Source organism: Pan paniscus, chromosome 4 (genome assembly GCF_029289425.2).
Source record: "Pan paniscus chromosome 4, NHGRI_mPanPan1-v2.0_pri, whole genome shotgun sequence".
NCBI lineage: Eukaryota > Metazoa > Chordata > Mammalia > Primates > Hominidae > Pan > Pan paniscus.
In genome coordinates, this window is record NC_073253.2 from 42,490,224 (window position 1) to 42,512,267 (window position 22,044).

At 39.3% G+C, this 22,044-nt stretch overlaps 1 protein-coding gene across 3 annotated transcripts in view; it reads right to left on the reverse strand.

The window, feature by feature from the left end:
- The window catches only part of TNPO1 (transportin 1), a 106,575-nt gene extending 84,800 nt beyond the window's left edge, over window positions 1-21,775 (reverse strand). For all 3 annotated transcript variants that reach the window (XR_004671518.3, XM_003810483.5, XM_034959965.3), the window contains exon 1: window positions 12,773-21,775. Coding sequence is in view for 2 of the 3 variants with exons in the window: in XM_003810483.5 (XP_003810531.1) it covers window positions 12,773-12,787 (15 nt within the window). In the remaining variant the exon portion in view is untranslated. The remainder of the gene's footprint in view (window positions 1-12,772) is intronic.
- Window positions 21,776-22,044: the final 269 nt, after the last annotated feature.

The window sequence follows — 22,044 nt, forward strand, 5'->3', positions numbered from 1 at the left end:
TCGATTGTTCAACAGTAGTTCTGGGTCTAAGTTACCTGAGTGAAAGCTACATGTCACTTGAATCTTTCAGCAAATACTTGGGCTCCTGTGAAAGAGCACAGTACTGTGCCAGCCTTAGGTGACTTCTTGCAGAAGTCATATTCAATAGCAGGAACAATCTTTGGTTGAAAATGTCGGAGACAAATTTTCATCATAACTTGTGCTTCTATCCAACGGAAGTCTTTACTCACTAACCCTCAAAACTGTGTAACAGAAAACTGTGTTCATCACTGAACCAAAAATCCAATGGAGCATTCTAATGCCTATTCTGAAGCACTTGTGGTTCCAATGTTTCACTCTTTAATGCTCTTTTCCTAAATTAAGTCTCACAATATTTTCTAATAAAGGTTTGACATGCAGGATTTTATGAGCTGAAACAAACTCTTTTTGAAAAACTCTTAAACCATGTCCATATAATACTGCCAACTCAACCCTATCACAAAAGAATCCAAGTTGTTTTACCTTTCTAAACAATGAGTACCAATAACTCTGAAAACACATCGTTTATTTATGCCAAAGTCTGATAAATTTACATATAAAGTATCTTCACTTTTCTTGCTCTTCCTTCTGTCCTAATGTTTATCAGGATGACATATTAAACTGATCTACCATTATGAAGAGTTATAATACACATCTAGAAATTTTTAAATTATCCTTCTGATATAACGATCATTGCAAATACCTCTCCATCTAAAAAGACATGACAACTAAATATAGCATAAAATCCTAGACCAGATCAGGTACTGGTAGAAAAAAAAATGCTACAAAAGATGTTACTGGGACAACTGGCAAAATTGTAATGTGGGCTGTAAAAAACTAAATATCCTGAATTTGCTCACGTATGCAGTTTCATAAGATAATATCCTGGCTCTCAGGATATGCACATTAAAGTATTAAGGGCTAAAGAGGCACAGATGTATGCAGCCTACTCTCAAATGACCCCCCAAAAATTTGTGTGTGTATGTGTGTGTAGAGACAGCGAGAGAAGCAAACAAATGTAGCAAAATGTTAAAAACTGGTGAATCCATGTAAAGTAAATATGGGAGTTTTCTGAATTATTTGTACTACTTTTCTGTAGTTCAAAATTAATTTAAAATAATATCTTTAAAAACCAGCTTAGACTCCGTTCATCCCCCACAACTAAATTTCTCCACTCCCCACCATTCACAGAAACATCTTGAAAGTTGTAAATAGTCACTGTCTCCCATTGTACTCCACTCCACTGAGAGATTTCCATGGTGCCAAACCCAACAACTTCTTCTTGGCCTCATCTTAATTTCTTCACAGTGCTCAATGCAGGTGACCACTGTTTCACCTCTTATGGCACCACATCTCACTGGTTCTCCTCGTATCTCACTGGCTGCTCTTTGTCTCCTTCGCTGGCTCCCCTCAATATCCTAGACCCCCTTCTATTCACTATCTATATAATCTCATCAGTCTGCAACATTAAAAGCACCCTGAATTCCAGATTCAAGTATCCAACATCTGACAAGACATATCTGCTTGTTTGTCAAATGGGCATCTCAAACTTTGCTGGTTGAAAGAAAACTTTTTTTTTTTTTTTGGTAGGATCTCCCTCTGCTGCCCAGCCTGGAGTGCAGTGGCATGACCACAGATCACTGCAACCTTGACCTCCCAGCCTCAAGTAATCCTCTCACCTCAGCATCCTGAGTAGCTGGGACTATAGACACATGCCACCATGCCCAGCTAATTAAAAAAATTTTTTTTTTTGTGGAGACAGGGTCTCCCTATGCTGCCCAGGCTTGAAACAAAACTCTTGATTCCCTTCTCCAACCCATTCCAATCTGCTCCTCCTCCAGTTGCCTAATACCACTAAATACTACTAGTTTTCACTCAGTTGTTCAGGCCAATTATGGAGATCAGAAGCAATGATCCTTATTTCCCTTGATTTCCTTCATATCCCAAATCCTAACCATCAGCCAAGACTCTTAAAATACACCATCAAAATATACTCTGAATTGACCACTTCTCACCCCCTCTGCTGTCTACCCTAGTCCATGGTTTAGGCAGATTTGCCTGCCTCCTCTTTTGTTCCCTTATAACCCATTGTCTGAGACAAAGCAGCAAAAATGATCTGTAATTATTAAATCTGTAATTAAATCATGTATTCCCCCCATCAAAATCTTCCAGTGGTTTCCTATCACACAGATCTTATATCCTCATCACAGCCTGCAAAGCTGTACCTAACATGGGTGCCTGCCCATGTCTCTGAACTTATCTCCCAGTAGTCTCTGTCCCCTTTTTCACTATGTTCATCACACTGGTTTTCTTACAGTGCCCAGATCATGCTAAGTTTGTTCCCACCTAAGGGCCTTTACTTTTGCATGCTCTTTCCCCCATATTCACATTGCTCACTCCTTCCCCTCTTTCAGATTGACTGCTGGCCAAATACGACATTTAAGAAAGGCAATGTCCTCTTCCTTTTCTCTCTACCCTACGCTTTACTCTCCATTTCCTCTCACTGCTTTATTTTCTTAATATGTATTTGTTTTTTTCTCATCTCTTCATTAAAAAAACTTAATGTAAAACATTAACATGTGACTGTTTCTCATTGCTAAAAAAAAGAAAAGCAAACAATACATATGAAATTCAAGCTCCTTTCAACTATCTCTCTTAATCTTGGTCCCCTCCCCAGAAGTACTTTAGTATGCATTTGGTTATGTATCCTTGTAGCGTTCTTCTCTATGGAATTAAATACACAGGTATCTGTAGAAACAAAAAGTGTTTTAGGCCTGTTCTGTAACAAACTTCAAAATACGCCTTAACTTTCCTAGTCATTATACAGATTTTGTTACTCATTGTGATATATAGGTCTATTGGTGAACATTTAACATAATTACCATTTTGCACCATCACGAACAATTCATTTAACAAATACTTACTAAGTGTCTACTACATTCTAGGCTCTGTATCTGTATCTTGCAGATACAGCAAAAAATAAAACAAAGATCTTGCCCTCTTGGAGCTTGTATTCTTGCAGGAGGAGGAGGACAATAAACAGAATAAAATACATAGTGTAAACTTTTTTGGAAAAGGGACAGAGAGTAAATATTTTAGGCTTTGCAGGCCACATATATATGTCACGTATTTTTTGCTTTGTTTCACAACCGTTTAAAAATGTAAAAACCATTCTTTTGCTTATAGGATGTACAAAAACAGGGCAGAAGCTCATGGAGCTGTGGCTTGCTGACCCCTAATATAGTATGTTAGAAGGTTGTATGTGCTATGCAAAAATAAAAAGTAGTCCAGGATAAGAGTGGGTGGGGAAGGGCAGGATAGAATATAGTATTAAACAGGGTGTTCATAGATGGTAAGATCTGATCAAAGACTGGGAGGTAAGTCCATTGAGCCAAGCAGATATGTGGAAGAAGTACATTTCAGAGAGTGGAGCCAGCAAGAGTCCTAAAGTAGGAACAGGACAGACATAGCAAGCAGGCCAGTGAGTAAGGGGAGAACAGTGGTAACAGTAAATGAGGTCAGGAAGGTAAGGAGAAAGTGGAGTGGATTGGGCAGATCATGTAGAGCCTCACAGGACCAGCTTTTCTCTGAGTGAATGAAAGGGAATGTCTTAGTCCATTCGGGTTGCTATAACAAAATACCATAAATGAGATAGCTTATAAATGACAGAAATTGATTGCTTACCATTCTGTAGGATGGGAAGTCCAAGATCAAGGCATATTCAGTATCTGGTGAGGGCTGCTTTCTAGCTCACAGACTTCTTGCTGTGTCCTCAAGAGACAAAGGGCAAGGCATCTCTCTAGAGTTTTGTTTTGTTTTGAGACAGAGTCTCACCCTGTCACCCAGGCTGGAGTGCAGTGGCGTGACCTCAGCTCACTGCAACTTCCGCCTCCTGGGTTCAAGCAATTCTCCTGCCTCAGCCTCCCGAGTAGCTGGGACTACAGGCACGTGCCACCACGCCCGGCTAATTTTTTGTATTTTTAGTAGAGACAGGGTTTCACGGTTTTAGCCAGGATGGTCTCAATCTCCTGACCTCATGATCCGCCCACCTCAGCCTCCCAAAGTGCTGGGATTACAGACATAAGCCACCGCACCTGGCCTCTAGGACTTTTTAAGGGCACCAATCCTATTCATGAGGACTCCACTCCCATTTCCTAATACCTTGGGAGTTAGGATTTCAACAGTTTGGGAGGACACATACATTCAGACCGTAACAGGAGCCATTGCAGGAGAAGTGACAGGGTCTGTCTTAATTTGCGAAAGGTTTATTCTGGCTACTGTATTGAGAAAATACTGTTGGAAGGGGATAGGGCAGAAGGGGCAGACCAGGTAGTAACCTATTTCAGTAATCCAACAAGATGTGATGGTAGTGGCTTGGACAAGGGTGGTGGCAGTGGGGGAAGCAGTGAGGCATGATAGGATTTTGGATGTATTTTGACGATACAGAAAACAGATTGTCCTGAAAGAACAGATCTGAAGAGTAAAAGAAAAAGTGAAGTAAAAAAATAAGGCCAAGATTTTGGTCTGAGCTACAGGAGGACGGAGTTGCCACTGACAGAAATGGGGGAGTCTGTGGGTAAAGCAGGCATTGGGGAGAAAGTTTAGGAGTTTAGTTTTGGATATGCTGACTTTGATGTCTATTATTAAACATTTAGGGGAGATGTTGAATAGGTAGTTGCACATGTAAGACTGGAATTGAGGAGAGGGGCTAAAGATCTAAATTTGGGTATTGTTGATATTTACATGGTATTTCAAGCCATGAGACTAAATGAGATTACCAATAAAGTGAGCATAGACAGAAACAGATAAACAAACAATTAAGACTTGGGGCTCTCCAACATTAAGAGGTCAGTGAAAATAAAGGAAAAGGAGAATTACAAGGACCAGCACTGAGACAGCAGATAACCAGGAACGTGTGACGTCCTCGAAGGCAAAGAAGAAATGGTTTCAAGGCTAAGGGAAGCAAACAGCTGTGTCAAATGCTGCTGACAGGTCACATAGGATGAGAATCAATAACACAGGGCATTTAACAATATGGGGGCTACTGAAGAACCAGAGGAGCTGTTTCTGTGGGAGTGGTGCAGACAAACACCTCACTAGAGTGGGTTTAACAGAGTACTAGAGGAGAGAACTTGGCAATAGCAAGTACAGACAACTATTTTGAGAAATACTGCTCCCAAAGGAAACAAAAAATTGGGGTAATGTGGTGAAGTGGGACAAGATTTTTTCCTAAGAGGGGAGAAATAATAGCATATCTGTTTGCTGATAGAAATGATTCAATAAAAAGAACAAAATTGATGATGTGGAAGAAGAGAACCTGAAGCAAAGTCCTTGAGCAGATGAGAGAGAATGGGGCCTAGTACAAAGGCAGACAAGAATATGAACAGTTAATCTAAGGTAACAGGCAGGAAGACAGCCATGTACTGAGCAGATGCTGCGCAGACCCTTTCATAAATAGAGTGCCAGAGGTATGTGGAGTGGTGGCAATCTATGGAAGTTCTGATTACTTCAATTTTCTCAGCAAAGTGGGAAGCAAGGTCATGAGCTGAAGGTGAGGATGGGAAAAGAGATATAGAAGGTTTGGGGAAAATAAGATATGAAGTAGTCATTTAGAGGAGTGGAAGAGTAAGCAGACTAGGAAAATACAGTACAACCATCAGGCAGCATTACAGACCCACTTAAGGTTTGTGGCCATGTGTGGTTGTGTGGTTTTTTTCTGGCCATGCTCAGTTACATAGGGGCAAGTGCAAAAAAAACCCCAGAGTTTGTTTTAACTAGAGCTCTGGTTTTGCCAAACAAGCAAAGAGCAAGGAAAGGGATCCAAAGAAGTAATTAAACTGATTAACCATGAAATTTAGATGAGTAAATTCCACATAAAAGGGAGTGAAAACATCAAGAGGGTAAGGGGCAGGGGAGCAGTAATAGGATCAATGGGTTGGAGATTCCATTGGGGTCAGAAGATGGTTAGGGCTGAGGCACTAGGAGTGAGCTGCAAAAATAGGAAGAAGCGGTAACAGAGCAGAACACATGAAATGGCAACTATGGAGGGACTGCAGTTATTGACAGTGCACGAGGGTATCACTGTGGAATGAGTGGCTGATATAACATAGATGGGAAGAGCACTGGAAGAGAGGTCTAGGAAGTGAGAGGCCAGGGTTTGGGTGGATCAGTTATGTACATTCTTATCAATTTCAATATAAAGACTGGAGAGTGGGACAGTGGGCCTTTATGACATAATTCAAAACTGAAGATTATAGGGAGAAAGGAGGAAGCATAGTCTGAAAGAAGTAAGAAGACTCATGACAGATATCTTTCCCACCGCTAGAAACAGTGGAAGGAAAGTTACGGAGCAAACAAACAAAAACAGCCACAACTGCACAGTGGAAGAGAGTCCGGTTTCCATTACAGCAAGAAAGTGAAAACAACATCTAAGAATGGTTCAGACTGGATTTTGCAAATGATGGATAGTTAATTTCACAAAGTACAGTAGAAGGGTATTAAAAGTTGAGAAGAGGTTTAAGAAAAAGCATAGACCCTGCTCCAGCCTGGACAAGAGAGCTAGACTGTGTCTCCAAAAAAAAAAAAAAAAAAAAAAAAAAAGTGTAGACCCAGGCTGGGCCGGGCGCGGTGGCTCACACCTGTAATCCCAGCACTTTGGGAAGCCAAAGTGGGCAGATTGCCTGAGGTCAGAAGTTGGAGACCCGCCTGCACAGCACAGTGAAACGCCATCTCTACTAAAATACAAAAAATCAGCTGGGCATGGCGATGTGTGCCTGTAGTACCAGCTACTCGGGAGGCTGAGGCAGGAGAATTGCTTGAACCCAGGAGGCAGAGGTTGCAGTGAGCCGAAATCATGCCACTGCACTCCAGCCTGGGCAACAGAGCGAGACTCCATCTCCAAAAAAAAAAAAAAAAGTGTAGACCTTTTTATGAATGGAATGCCAGAGATAAAATGTGAACAGGAAGTCTGGAGTTTCTGTGGTTACTGACAAGGACTAATCCTAGCACACATGACTCCTGATATACTCATGTGTTTCTCTAAGAAATGGAAACTGCTGGGTCAAAGATGTTTTTACTTTAAAATAGCCGTACCGATATATTCAATGTTATCCCTACAACCTTCTCAATACATACTAACAAAACTTTTTTCTCTTTGGCCAGTATAATGAGAAAAAAAAAAGTCACTGCTTTACTTTGCATTTTTCTGCTGGTGAGGTAAATCATTATTCCATGTTTACCTGCTAGCCATATTTCCTCTTCTGTGGAACTTGCCCACTTAAAAAACTGAGTTGTTTTCCCTTTTAAATCGATGTAGAGTGCTTTAAAAATCTATTTTATTCTGCTCTTAATGATTCATACAAATCAATCTTCTAGATTCGTTTCATATCTTTCAATGGCTCATGATAGGGTGACATAAGGCTCAGTAGGTTCTCTCTCTTCAACATCCCTCTGTACTATATATTAGAGTTTGTCTAATTAAGACCTTAGTCAAATCTGGCCATACCATTGGTTTCATAACTGTTTTTGCACTACAGTGGTAGACATGGTATGGCCCACAAAGCAGAAAATATTTGCTATCTGGCCCTTTACAGAAAGTTTGTGGACCCCTGCTATATACCTTTCAGGGCCCCTGAACCGCTTAAGAGTTCCAAGAACACAGCAGATCTTTATGTTTACTGACACACTCACTGAAATGCTGTTCCTAGTTCCCAAAATGCTCCAGACATTCCCCCTAATCTATTCAACGAATCTATTACTGGCCTTTCTTGGTGTTTTTACAGATTTATATCACAAAAGCTGTAAACACACTTATTGAACTTGTTTATTTACATATCTCTTTCTCCACTAGTATGTAAATCTCACGACAAGAGATAATCCCAGCACTAATAAATGGCACAAAAGTCCTTCATGGTTTGCTAGCTCTCTCATCATTTCCTAGTTCTGCTATGCTCCAGTCAAAATATATATTTAATTTCATTAAATATTTTTCAAAAGCACAATTTCAAATGGTAGCATAATAATCAATAGTTCTGTACTTTTATATTCATATCTTTAAAATCTTGTTGGATACCACCTATTCCTAATAATTTATTTGCATTTATTTAGTATATTCATGATTTGCTGAAATACTTCTCTTCCTTAATCCCTTTCTTAGTAAAAACAAAAGTGATGGAATCTTATCCTTCCTAGCATTAACTTTTTCATCTGTGGTAGAAACATATGCATCTAGGATAAAGGGGCTCCACTAATAAATTATTTTACTAATGGCTTCCGAGTCATCTATAAAATGCAACTCAAATATGAGTGTTTTTTTCTCTAATTTTCAGTATAAATTTAACTTCCTACACCTTGTAGGCAGTTCTATTCTCCTTATGTGAAACACATATTTTTTTGCTTGTTTCCCCAGTAAAACCTTCATTTACTTTACCAGGAGTTTTACTAAACGTATATTTCAATTTAAGCACTTATGGGCCTTTTCATTTCTCTTACTCCCCAAATTTAATCAAATTTGAGATTTCTTTGGTTTTCTCTCACCTATTTGTGTTAAGATCATTAAGAATTGCACCCACAGATATTTGGTGCATTCACTTTAGAACCTGGTTTTATATAGTTGTTACCAATTATATCTCATCCAGGTAAAGATTTTCTTTTTCTAAAATGTGGAAAGTTAAGCCCTGTCTTGTTTAACTTTGCAACTTACCCATTCATTATTCCCAGCTCAGTTTAGCTATCTTAAAAATGTGGTCTGTGATCTATAGTTAGTTACAGTATAAAATTCTGAATATGTATATGATATAAAAGTATACAAATAAAACAGCATGATGAGCTTTGCAGTCAAGCAGATCTAGATTCAGATTCAGGCTCGAACGCTCTGAGCCCTTGGACAAAGTACTTACCTATTTACACTTTGTTTTCTCATCAGTAAAATAGAAGTAACTTCCATGTATAACACAGAGCCAACATAATAAATGAGAAAAATGTACATGAAAGTGACAATGTATGTTAAATGCCTACAAATGATGTCTAGTACATTACAAGGAAAACGTTAATCCACTCTCTATTCCTCCAATCCCAAAGCAACAGGAACAATACTGTGTAGTCTCAATTTATTATATTAATAAGTTCATTATTAAATTCCCTTAAGTAAAAGCAATTTGCAGTATGGACCATGAGCTTTGGATGTTTACTTTGACTCAGTATTTTTGCTTTGGGGACTCTAAATAATCCAGAATGCAGAAATTGATTTTTGTATGAGGATGTTCATTGCAGTGTTTCTTATAACTGCAAAAAAAATTAGAAACTGTTTAATAATGAGAAATCCACACAAACATGCAAACATTAAATATGGTGACAAAATAATTAAGTAGCATAAGAAAATGCTTATGGTGAGAATACAAAATTACTCACATAGTAAAGTCTCAACTGTGAAAAAAATCCAATAAACTCAGAAAAAAAATTGGAAGGAAATGCGCAAAAGGGCTTACAGTAGTTACTACGTAGTACTGATATTTGTAATTTTTATTTTATGGTTTTCTATAGTTTTCTGAAATAATTAACAGTGATAATGACATTGATGATAACAGCAGTTATTATTTATAGAAAAGTTAATACATGTCAGGCCCAGTTTTAAGAGCTTAGTGTATTAACTCATTTAATCCTCATAACATAAGATGAAAAAGTGAGATTAAATAACTTGCCCAAGGTCACACAGATAATTACAGAAGGTGCCAAAATCTGAATCCAAATAGTGTGGCTCCAAAGCGCCTGTTCTCTACACTACATTGAAAAGTTTTGCTTTGTTTTAAAAATTTAACCATTAAAAAGGCATATATCAATCCCAACTTTATGGTCTCATGGTTATCAGCTTTTTTTCAGTACTGAGTTGTAATATTCGCTCTGGCATGGAGTGTCTTTTTGGATTAAGATGTAGCCACTATTCCTATATGTATTCTATCTACTCCAGAAAATTCCAGGACAAATCCACCTCCCTATTTCCCATTTCAATATCTCATTTGACCATTCAGACTCTAGAACTCTAATATTCCTACTTACTACAGCAACTTACAGTACTTCAAAGGACCCTTCAAAGCAACCCAATCAAACTTGCTTTTGAAAACCTCTCCTAACTAACATCCACGCATGCAACTACAAATCAGTTACCACTTGCTGTGGTTTGAATATGGCGTGTCTGTCTCCATCAAAATTCATGTTGAAATCTGATCATGATCTGGTGGACATGATTTAGTTCCCTGAGGGTGAGTTGTTAGAAAGCCAGGCCCTTCCCTCAGATTTCCCCCTCTTTGCCTGGGGTGGCTTCCCCTTTGACCTTCTCTAGCAGGTTATGATGCAGCACAACAAGCTGACCAGATGGCGGCGCCTTGCTTCTTATACTTCCCAGCCTGCAGAACCGTGAGCTAAATAATAAACCTCTTCTCTTTATAAATGACCCAGTCTCAGGTATTCTTTTACAGCAACACAATACGGATTAAGGCACCACTCTTGCAAACATCTGTCTTCCATTGTGAAGTTCATCCCTTGTACAACCCGGAAGACTCCTTCACCTGCCAACACTCAACAGATTTACCAAGGCAATGGCTGAATAGGGTCAACTAAGAAAAATCCTCAACCTCCAGGGGAATTTCACTGTTTCTGATCCTTCCTCTTTGAGGATGGCATTGTTCTCCATTGTTTTTGAAAACCTCATCAGTTTCTTTGATTCTCTCAGCTTTCTCATCCTTTTGCTGGTAAACCAAACTGTTTTGAGGGGGGAAGATATCTTTTTAGCACCAATATGTATTCAAATATCAATCTCAGGAAAAAATATCACAATTTATACCCTGGCCAATAAAAAGAACTCCCCCACTTACTGCTGTGCTCCTCTCTGCAGTTTATATTTGATAAATTCATTTATTTCATTACCTATGTCACTTGGTTTGACTTCACTTTATAACCAGGTTTCTTTTCTTAAAAAAAATTTGCAGAATCCAACATGGTTAAAATTCAAGAAATTCTTCTAAATATAGATGTTTACATTTAAATGTAGTAGCTCATTTACAACATTTAGAAAAACTGAGTTCATGGAATGGCTTTAAAATTATAAATAAGCAAAACTACAGTCATAAAAACAATGAATACAATAAGAAATGTTGATATTGGAAAAGCTTACAACTAGAATCATGTATTTTTACAAAAATCTTATTCTGCTCACATTATATAATGGTAATAAAACCACTGAGAGTTGAGGCAGAAGTGCAAACAAGATTTTTATAGATATTTCAGTGGGAGGAATTTAATAATTCCTGACTAGGAGAAAGATGCAGCCACATCAAGGGTGGCGGCCCCTTTTAGGAAAAAGAAAACAGAACACTAGTACTTCATTAGGCTCACGTTTAATTGCACGAAGTAAAAATCGTACTGCCAAACTAGTATAAATTTATGCACTGCATAGCTAGAGACTAAAAAAGATATCTGCACCTACAAACTATTGTTTCCCTTTTGTGGTTGCTAATTTTCATCCTGGCACAGCCTTCTCTAGGAACAACTACGGTGCCAGGTAAGGTGAAAGTGGAAAACAGATCCTTTCCCAAAAAACGGAACTTTCCCCTTTTCCACTAAACATAGCTTCTTCACCACTCTAACATGAAAGCTTTGATATAACAGGGAAACTTAAAATGCTGCAGGAACTTTTGTTATTCTAAAAGTGAGTAGTACGTCAGGACAGCCATTTTACAACCTTCATTTCCAAACACCTATTACACCATACATCTTGCAATTTTAAAAGTATCTTTTCTTTAGGGTAAAAAAAGTACCACTTACAAATTCATCATTTAAGTCATTACTGTTTCAAAGGACAGTTATTAAGCTTCTTAATACAGCTGTCAAAATCAATTTGTAGATAGCCTCCAATTTCAAATTTCTACATTTACATCTACTGATAGACCATCCTGATTAGCGATTAAGATAACAGACTTAAACTCTAAGCAATCCTTGCAAAATCCAGTTGATTTTTAAAATCAGTAAGCAACACGCGATCATTTTTAAAGAAAGTCATTCCGAAAATAGCTTGATTGTGGTGGCCAGTCTGCTCCTCAGCAGCTGTTCCCTGTTGCTTGTACGCATGGGAGTGGAGGCAGAAGGGCAAAACCCACAAGCCCACGCAAAACTCGTACAGTCACAAACATTATGTAAACATGTCGTGAGGCCAAGCGGCCCCAAGGAGAAAGAACCGCCGGGAGGAAGAGAACGGCAAGCTGCATGTAAGGACGATGGGCGCTGTGTGCGGACGCAGGAGACCCGGGCAGAGGGGCCCAGGGCGGGACAAAGACTGGCCCATCTCGGGCAGCGCCGGCCAGCGCCCAGAACCAGTGAAAGGCAGCCGTCCCGGGGCAGCCGACTACAGCACTCAAGGGCCCTCAAACGCCACAGCTTAACAGGCGAGGCAAACGCTCCCCTGAATATAAGACCCTTCCCTTCCCGCCCCTTGTAACGGGCTCCCGCCGCCCCTAACGGGATCCTCGGACACTTGAGGAGCCGCCGTCGCCTGCTCCCTACCCGGGTCCCGCAGGGCGCCTGGGCGGGCAGCTGTTGGGGTTAGAACCGCGCCGCCGCTGCCTCTCGGCTTCAAACGGCCGGGCAGGCGCCGGGAGAGCGGGCGCGCCCGGCGTCTCTCCCGTAGGCGCGTCAGGCAGCTCGGCGCTCCCAGCCTCCGTTCCCGCCCCTCCAGTTCGGGGCCGCGCACCCTCACGCCACCTACCCGGTCCCACACCATCCCAGACGCCTCGGGCGCTCGGGCCTTCGGCCGAAGCGGCACTGCCTCCTGTCCGGGGCCTGAAATGGCTGCGGAACAAAGAGAATCTGGGATTCACCGAGCGCCGGTCCGATTGGCCGGGGGGCGGAGCCCGCCGCGGGAACGTTCGGCGGCGGTCGCCTTGGCAACGGCGGCGGGGCTAGGAAAATTGCTGCCTGGGTCGGCTGGGCCTGTGTAGGCCTGCGTCCGGCAGCGCGCGGCCGTGCTTTCTAAGCGGGCTCGGCAGCACCAGACTTCACCGGCCCGGCGCGGGGCTCACAAGTGCTCGCACTCCCTGCGGCCGGCGCGCTGACCGGAGCCTCTGGGTCTCGCACGCAGCAGCTGCAGACGCTGCCCGGCGAGGTGGGGCTGTGAGGAAAACGGCCCGCCGGTGTGGTTGTCCAGACTGTGCTGGGCCCTCCTAGGTGGATGGCCCTGCCCCAGCCTAACTTCTGTACCCCAGCATAACCTCCAAAGTAACAGCCGTGCCCTGGGAGCCTGTTCAACACTGAACATATCCCACAATAACACTGTTCCAGCGTCGCTGGTAAAAAGCAGAAATGGCTTCGGTAGGTAGACGCGGGTGGATGGCTGCCCGCTTAGAACAAGATAGGCTTTTGACGTATGTTGTATGTGGCGTATAAACTATGTAATTAGAATTCAGTGATTTATAAAATGTTTACGCCTCCAGGTGTGCAATCCTATAAAACTGTAGTTTCTTGCTCTTAGAAATAACAAGCCTTTCTCTCCCTAACCTGCCATCATGAGAAATTAAAATGTCCTGTATTTTCTGTACGGCAAATGATTCAAAATGGGAGTGGTGGACGTTTTTATACCCAACTGCAACAAGGGTAATGAGATAAATATCAGTTTCCTTCCCTCAGATTATTCTTATATGTAAAATTTACTGTATAAAAATACTTAAAATTTGCATAGCTGGCTGATTTTTATTTTCTAAGGTGATGATGCCCGTGATAATATTCCTCACATGATCAGTGTGAGTAGAAATACCAGAAGTTCCGACTATCTTACTGGAAGTGCTGTATATATTTTGAAAATGTGTGACAGTTGTTGCCTTCCTGTCATAGTTTAGGTAAAATTACAGTACATAATACTAGAAAATGTCTGTAAATTTTTACTAAGATAATTTATTTGTTCTTCTAAACGTGTTAACAATTTTCATTTGAATTACAGTCATTTTGCAGGAACAACTAGTTTATTTAACTTAAAATTTGAGACTAAAAGTACCATTTTTTAATCATTGGGAAATTGAACTTAGCAAGGGAAAATAAAGATAACTAAAATATTCATGATTTCAACGTGTTATAATATTAATTTGATAGTAATTGGATACAGTAGTGTATATCAAAAAGAGCCCCCCCCCCAAATAGGAGTAGATTACCAAGAAAAAAATGTAATATAAACTTTTCTAAATGGTAGTTTATCTGCAGGAAAATATACCCAGAAAAAGTATATTTATCCAAATAACAAATGGCTTATTTCTGCATTTGAAAAGTTACATCGTGGACTAGGATCTATACAAATCAGAAGATGTGTAGTATTTGCATTCTACTTTGCTAAAGGAAAAAACACAAATATTTCTAAAATCCAAAGGATTAGCAAATAATGACAGATGTAAATACTACTGACTAAGCAATTAGTAGGAGTTCACTTGATTAATAGTTTGGAAATAACTGAAATGAATTGAAGAAAAAGTAACATATTATTTAGCATAAGAGGATTTATTGGCCAAAACATTTTGAAAGAAAAAAATGTTGATTATCAGATGTTGTAAAATTGAGATTAAGCAAATTAAATATGTATTCTTTTGTAAAAATTAAAGTGAATGAAAATACTAATATAAAATAATTCTGTTGAATAGAGATTCTTACACATGTAGCCTTTTTCTCTCTTCTAGGTCAAATTAAAAAAACATGTTTTAAACAGTAAATCTTATTCACAAGGATTTATTAACATGGCTTATTTTATTTTTCTTTGACAGTTTGCACATATAATAGCAGCTATGCAGTAGTATTTTCTCTTTATACCTAAATATGCTCATGTGGTAAAACTTTGAAGAATTATTAATAATTTTTAAATGACAAAAATGAAGTTAAAATTTATAAACTTTGTTTTTACCTTTAAAACATAGCTATCTTATATTTAAAATTTCTGTATTAATTTTATTTCCTTAGGTGAAAAATTTACCAAGATAAAAATAAAAACATGTTAGAAGTTACAAAATAGCATCTGAGGGAGAAAACATACCTATAAGCTTTCACCTAGGAATGACAAGATGCTTATTTTGTCAGGTGTAGCATTGTTAAAACAAGTGTGGAGCTTGCAGGCAGAGGACCTATATGCAGATGCTGGCTTTACCATTTATGAATGCTTTTGGCTCAGTCTTTCTGAGCTTCACTTTCTTTTGTCTGAAACAAGATTAAGTAAGATAAGTTACATAAAGAACTCATTAGCAGAGTGCAGGGCAGGTTGTTAGAGGGCAATGAATGAAAGTATTACTAGACATTAATATAAATCAAAGATGTTTGAGAAGGAGGAATATTATTGAAAAAGTAAGTCTGGAAATTCAAAAATTGTTAAATAAATATCTTTAATAGGCAATTGTTGGTGAGTATATGGAAACCTAGTAAGATAAGTAATTTTTTATATACAGGCAAGCTTCTAAAATAGAATAAGCCTGGGCTCAGTGGCTCACGCCTGTAATCCCAGCACTTTGGGAGGCCGAGATGGGTGGATTACCTGAGGTCAGCAGTTTGAGGCCAGCCTGGCCAACATGGTGAAACCTCGTCTCTACTAAAAATACAAAAATCAGCTGGGCATGGTGGCGGGTGCCTGTAATTCTAGCTACTCAGCAGGCTGAGGCAGGAGAATTGCTTGAACCTGGGAGGCAGAGGTTGCGGTGAGCCAAGATCAGGCCATTCATTTGCACTCCAGCCTGGGTGACAGAGGAAGACTTCGTCTCAAAAATAAATGAAAAAATAAAAATAAATAAACAAATAAAATAGAATAGGATCTCCTACAATATTGTCACCATTTATACTTCTGGAAGACAATTATTTCACATTAGGTAGTTTAAAGAATTGCCTTACACTGAAACATCTTCAGGTTGACACTATGAAAAAAAGTTTCAGTAATTATTTAGAAGAATTAAAATATTGAAGAGGACAATTGTAGTCAATATTCAGAAATGTGTAAATAATCTACAGGCATTTCTCATTTAAAGTAAACCCAATATATAAAGTTTGAATTCTTAAAAATATAAATTAGGGAGTTATTAACTGGGAAAAATTAACTTCAAATCTCCTTTAAGTATTAATATGTCCTAGTGATTATAATATGATTCTGCTTATAAAAAGGTCTACTTAGACTTCCACTTTTGGGAAGTTGGAATAGATATGCTTGTCCCTATTCCTCCCACTAAGTATAATTAAAACTTCTGAATATTATGTATAAAACAAACATAAAGGTCTCCAAATGGTGGAAAGAAGACAGATCAACTAGAGACCTTGGAACCCAAGGAACAACATGATGGTTAATTGCCTGTGTTTTCTTTTTGCTTTAGAGTCTTTAGAGACTTGAAACTTTACACATCAGCAACCTAGAAACACCAATGGCACAGACAAAAAAGGCCCCATCAAAACACTGCTCCAGCTGAAGGGCCAGAAAAGGAGTATAGCAGACAGAAAACTTTTTGACAATAATTGCATACTCTAGGCAAAACTACAGACAGAATTGTGACCCCATCCTACTCATGTCAGCAAAGTCCTAGTGGAGAGCCTAGATCCCCACCCTCACCAGACTATTAGGTAGTTTAAAGAATTGCCTTACACTGAAACATCTTCAGGTTAGCATTATGGAAAAATATTTAAATAATTATTTAGAGGTGCCCTAAGCCCTCCTTCCCAGGGTGGTGTCAGAGAAGGTCAAATAAAGAACCAGTACTTTCATCATCACAAGCCAGTAACAAGGAGTCTCCCATCCTGGGTGTCAGTGGAGGCCAAATGAGGAACTTGGATGTCTCCTCCAACTTGGCAACAATGAGGTGATGCCTGTTCCCCATACCCACTTCCCCTGCCAGTACCATGTTAGAAAAAGCCAGCTAAAAGAGATTTTAATAAGATTCAAAACCTCATAAATATCCCATACGTCCAGGTTTTATGAAAATCACTCATTATATCATGAACTAGGAAGATCTCAAACTGTATGAAAAAAGACCATTAATAAATGACAAAACCAAGAAGACAGAGATGTTAGAATTATCTGACAAAGATGTTAAAGCAGACATCATAAAAATGCTTCAGTGAGCAACTACAAAAACACTTGAAACAAATGAAAAAAATAGAAAGTCTCATTAAATAAGCAGAAGACATAAAGAAAAACCAAATGGAAATTTTAGAACTGAGAAATACAATAATCAAAATAAAAAACTAAATGAATTGAGTAACAGAACGAAGGAGACAAAGGAATGAATCAAGGAACTTGAAGACAGAACAACAGAAATTATCCACTCTAAAAAAGAGAGAAAATAGACTAAAAAGAACAGAGTCTCATGGAACTAAGTGACTACAACAAAAGATGTAACATTCATGAAATCAGAGTCCTAGAGGGAGAAAAGAAAAAGGGTGAGGCTAAAAATACTCAAATAAATAATGTCTGAAAACTTCTGAAATTTGGTGAAAGAGATAAACCTACAGATTCAAGAAGCTGAGTGAATTTTCAACAAAGGAGCCAAAACAGTTAAATGGGAAGAAGATAGTTATTTTTTAACAAATAGTGCTGAAACAACAGGGTATCCACATGTAAAAGAACAAAATTGGACGTCTGCTTCACACTGTATACAAAAATTAACTTAAAATGGATCACAGAACAAAATATAAGCGCTAAAACTATAAAATTATCAGAATTAAACATGGAATTAAATTTTTGTGACCTGGAGTTAGGAAAAGACCTCCTACATATGACACCAAAAATGCAAGCAATAAAAGAAAAAGTAAACAAGTTGGATTTCATCAAAATTTCAAACTTTCATGCTTCAAATGGCACCACCAAGAAAGAAAATGAAAAGACAGCACACAGAATGGGAGAAAACATTTGCAAATTACATATCCAATAAGAGATTTATATTTAGTATAGATAAAAAACTCTTACACCTCAATAATAAAAAACAACCTAATTAAAAATGGAGAAAGGATCTGTATAGACATTTCTTCAAATAAGATATACAAATGACCAATAGGCTTATGAGAAGAAGCTCAAGATCATTAGCTATTAGGGAAATGCAAATCAAAACAAGGAGATACCACTTCACACTCATTAGAGTATCTATAATATGAAGTACAGATAACAAGTACTGGGGAGGATATGGAGAAATTGGAACCCCCATACATTGCTGGTGGGAATGTAAAATGCTACAGCTGCTCTGGAAAACAGTGTGGCAGTTCCTCAAACAATTAAATATAGAGTTACCCTGTGACTCAGGAATTCTACTCCAAATAAAAATGAAAACATATGTCTACACAAAAAGTGGTACAAAAAGCAGGATTATTTGTAATTATTTGTAGTGTCCAAAAAGTGGAACAACTCAAATGTCCATCAATTGATTAATGAATAAACAAAATATAGTATATATATACAATGGACTATTAATTGACACTAAAAAGGAATAAAGTGCTAATACATGCTACAGTATGAATCAACCTTGAAAGCATTATGCTTTCTTTAAGTGAAAGAAGCCAGGTACAAAAGCCACATGTTACATGATTATGTGAAAGTCTAAAATAAGCAGATATATAGAGACAAAGCATATTAGTGGTTTCCAAGGGTCAAGGAGGGAAATAGTGATTACTAATAAGCATAGGGTTTCTTTTCTAGGTGATTAAAGTGTTCTAAAGTTAGATAGTGGAGGTTACACAATGTTGTGAATCTAAAAACCACTGAATTATAAACTTTAAAAGGGTGAGTTTTATGGTTAAAAATTATATCTCAATAAAGCTGTTACTAAAAAAAAGACAAATGAAACCTAATAGGATAAACTCAAAGAGAGTCATGCCAGGATATATCATTCAACTTTTGAAAACTAAGAACATAGAAAAAATTGTTAAAAGCAGAGAGCAAGAAATGACACCTTACTTGTAAGGGAAAAGCAATTTGAATGACAGTGGATCTTACATCAGAAACCATGGACTCCATAAGGAAGTGACACAACATCTTTCAAGTGTTGAGAGGAAAAAATTGTCAACCCAAATCCAATATCCAGCAAAAATATCCTTTAGGAATGGAGGGGAAATCATGACATTCTCAGATGAAGGGAAACTAAGAGATTTTGTCACTAGCAGTTTTTTTTCTAAAAGCATGGCTACAGAAAGTTCTTTAAACAGAAAGGAAATTATGAAAGAAAGAATATTGGAACATTAAGAACCAAGAAAACACTAAGTAAAAATATGAGTAAATATAATAGGCTTCCCTTCTCCTCTTGAGTTTTCTAAATTATATTTGAAGGTTAAAGCAGAAATTTTAACATCTGATTTGGTAGAGAGAATACTTGAGCAATCATATTATAAAAGGAAAAAGGCAAGGAGCTATAAAGGGAAATAAGGTTTCTACACTTCACTTGAACTGGCAAAATTACACCACAAGTACACTAGGATAGGTTTGATATCGATATTGACTTAGTCTGCTTATGCTGTTATATCACAATACCTGAGACTGAGTAATTTAGAATAAACTGAAATTTATTTTCTCACAGTTCTGGAAACTGGGAAGTCCTAGATCAAGGCATTGGCATCTGGTATCTGCTGAGGACCATCTTGTTGCATGAAGCCTCTTTCATAAGGGCCTTAATAACATTAATGAGGAAGAACTTTCATGACTTAATTACCTCTTAAAGACTTTACTACCTAATACCATCACATTGGCAATGCCTGAATTTTGGAAGGGACACATTTAAACCATAGCAAATATATGAAAAAATTTAAGTTATAAAAATATGTATAATTTTAATACCTAAAGCAACTGGTGAAAAAGAAATAGATACACTCAAAAACAAAAATTAATATGGAATTCTAAAAAGTAACCCACCGGAAGTAACCCACAAGAAGATAAGGAAAAGAAAACAGAGAAATGAAAAACAGAGAGAATAGACAGAAAACAAAATACAAAATAACTGACTTAAGCTCTAACATATCTGTAATTACATTCAACATAAATGGAATAAAGGATTGTTGGAGGTGGGTGGCAAGATGGCTGAATAGGAACAGCTCCAGTCTGCAGCTCCCAGTGAGATCAATGCAGAAGGGCGAGTGATTTCTGCATTTCCAACTGAGGTACTTGGCTCATCTCATTGGGACTGGTTAGATAGTGGGTTCAGCCCACGGAGGGCGAGTCAAAGCAGGGTGGGGTGTTACCTCACCCGGGAAGCACAGCGGGTCGGGGAACTCCCTCCCCTAGTCAAGGGAAGCCGTGAGGGACTGTGCCATGAGGAATGGTGCATTCTGGCCCAGATACTATGCTTTTCCCACAGTCTTTGCAACCTGCAGACCAGGAGATTCCCTTGGGTCCCTACTCCACCAGGGCCCTGGGTTTCATGCATAAAACTGGGCAGCCATTTGGGCAGACACAGAGCTAGCTGCAGGAGTTTTTTTTCATACCCCAGTGGCGCCTGGAACGCCAGCAAGACAGAAGCGTGCACTCCCCTGGAAAGGGGGCTGAAGCCAGGGAGTCAAGTGGTCCAGCTCAGTGGATCCCACCCCCACAGAACCCAGAAAGCTAATACCCACTGGCTTGAAACTTTGCTGCCAGCACAGCAGTCTGAAGTTGACCTGGGATGCTCAAGCTTGCTGGAGGGAGGAGTATCTGCCATTACTGAGGCTTGACGGTTTTCCCCTCACAGTGTAAACAAAGCCTCCGGGGAGGTTCGAACTCAGTGGAGCCCACCAAAGCTTGGCAAAGCCGCTGTAGCCAGACTGTCTCTCTAGATTCCTCCTCTCTGGGCAGGGCATCTCTGAAAGAAAGGCAGTAGCCCCAGTCAGGGGCTTATAGATAAAACTCCCATCTCCCTGGGACAGAGCACCTGGGGGAAGGGGCGGCTGTGGGTGCAGCTTTAGCAGACTTAAACCTTCCTGCCTGCCGGCTCTGAAGAGAGGAGTGGATCTTTCAGCACAGTGCTTGAGCTCTGCTACGGGACAGACTGCCTCCTCAAGTGGGTTCCTGACCCTCGTGCCTCTTGACTGGGGGACATCTCCCAGCAGGGGTCAACAGACACCTCATGCAGGAGAGCTCTGGCTGGCATCTGGCAGGTGCCCCTCTGGGATGAAGCTTCCAGAGGAAGGAAAAGGCAGCAATCTTTGCTGTTCTGCAGTCTCTGCTGGTGATACCCAGGCACACAGAATCTGGAGTGGACTTCCAGCAAACTCCAGCAAACCTGCAGCAGGGGGGCCTGACTGTAACAAACAGAAAGAAATAGCATCAACATCAAGAAAAAGGAGGTCCACACAAAAACCCCATCTGAAGGTCACCAACATCAAAGACCAAAGGTAGATAAATCCACAAAGGTGAGGAAAAACCAGCGCAAAAGCCTGAAAATTCCAAAAATCAGAATGCTTCTTCTCTTCCAAAGGATCACACCTCCTTGCCAGCAAGGGAACAAAACTGGACACAGAATTAATTTGACACATTGAACAGAAGTAGGCTTCAGAGGGTGGGTAATAACAAACTCCTCTGAGGTAAAGGAGCATGTTCTAATCCAATGCAAGGAAGCTAAGAACCTTGAAAAAAGGTTAGACGAATTGCTAACTAGAATAACCAGTTTACAGAAGAACATAAATTACCTGATGGAGCTGAAAAACACAGCATGAGAACTTCGTGAAGCATACACAAGTATCAATAACCGAATCAATCAAGCAGAAGAAAGGCTATCAAAGATTGAAGATCAACTTAATGAAATAAAGTGTGAAGACAAGATTAGAGAAAAAAGAATGAAAAGTAATGAACAAAGCCTCCAAGAAATGTGGGACTATGTGAAAAGACCAAACCTACATTTGATTGGTGTACCTGGAAGTGACAGGGGGAATGGAACCAAGCTGGAAAACACTCTTCAGGATATTACCCAGGAGAACTTCCCCAGCCTAGCAAGACAGGCCAACATTCAAATTCAGGAAATACAGAGAACAGAGAACACCATGAAGATACTCCTCAAGAAGAGCAACCCCAAGACACTTAAT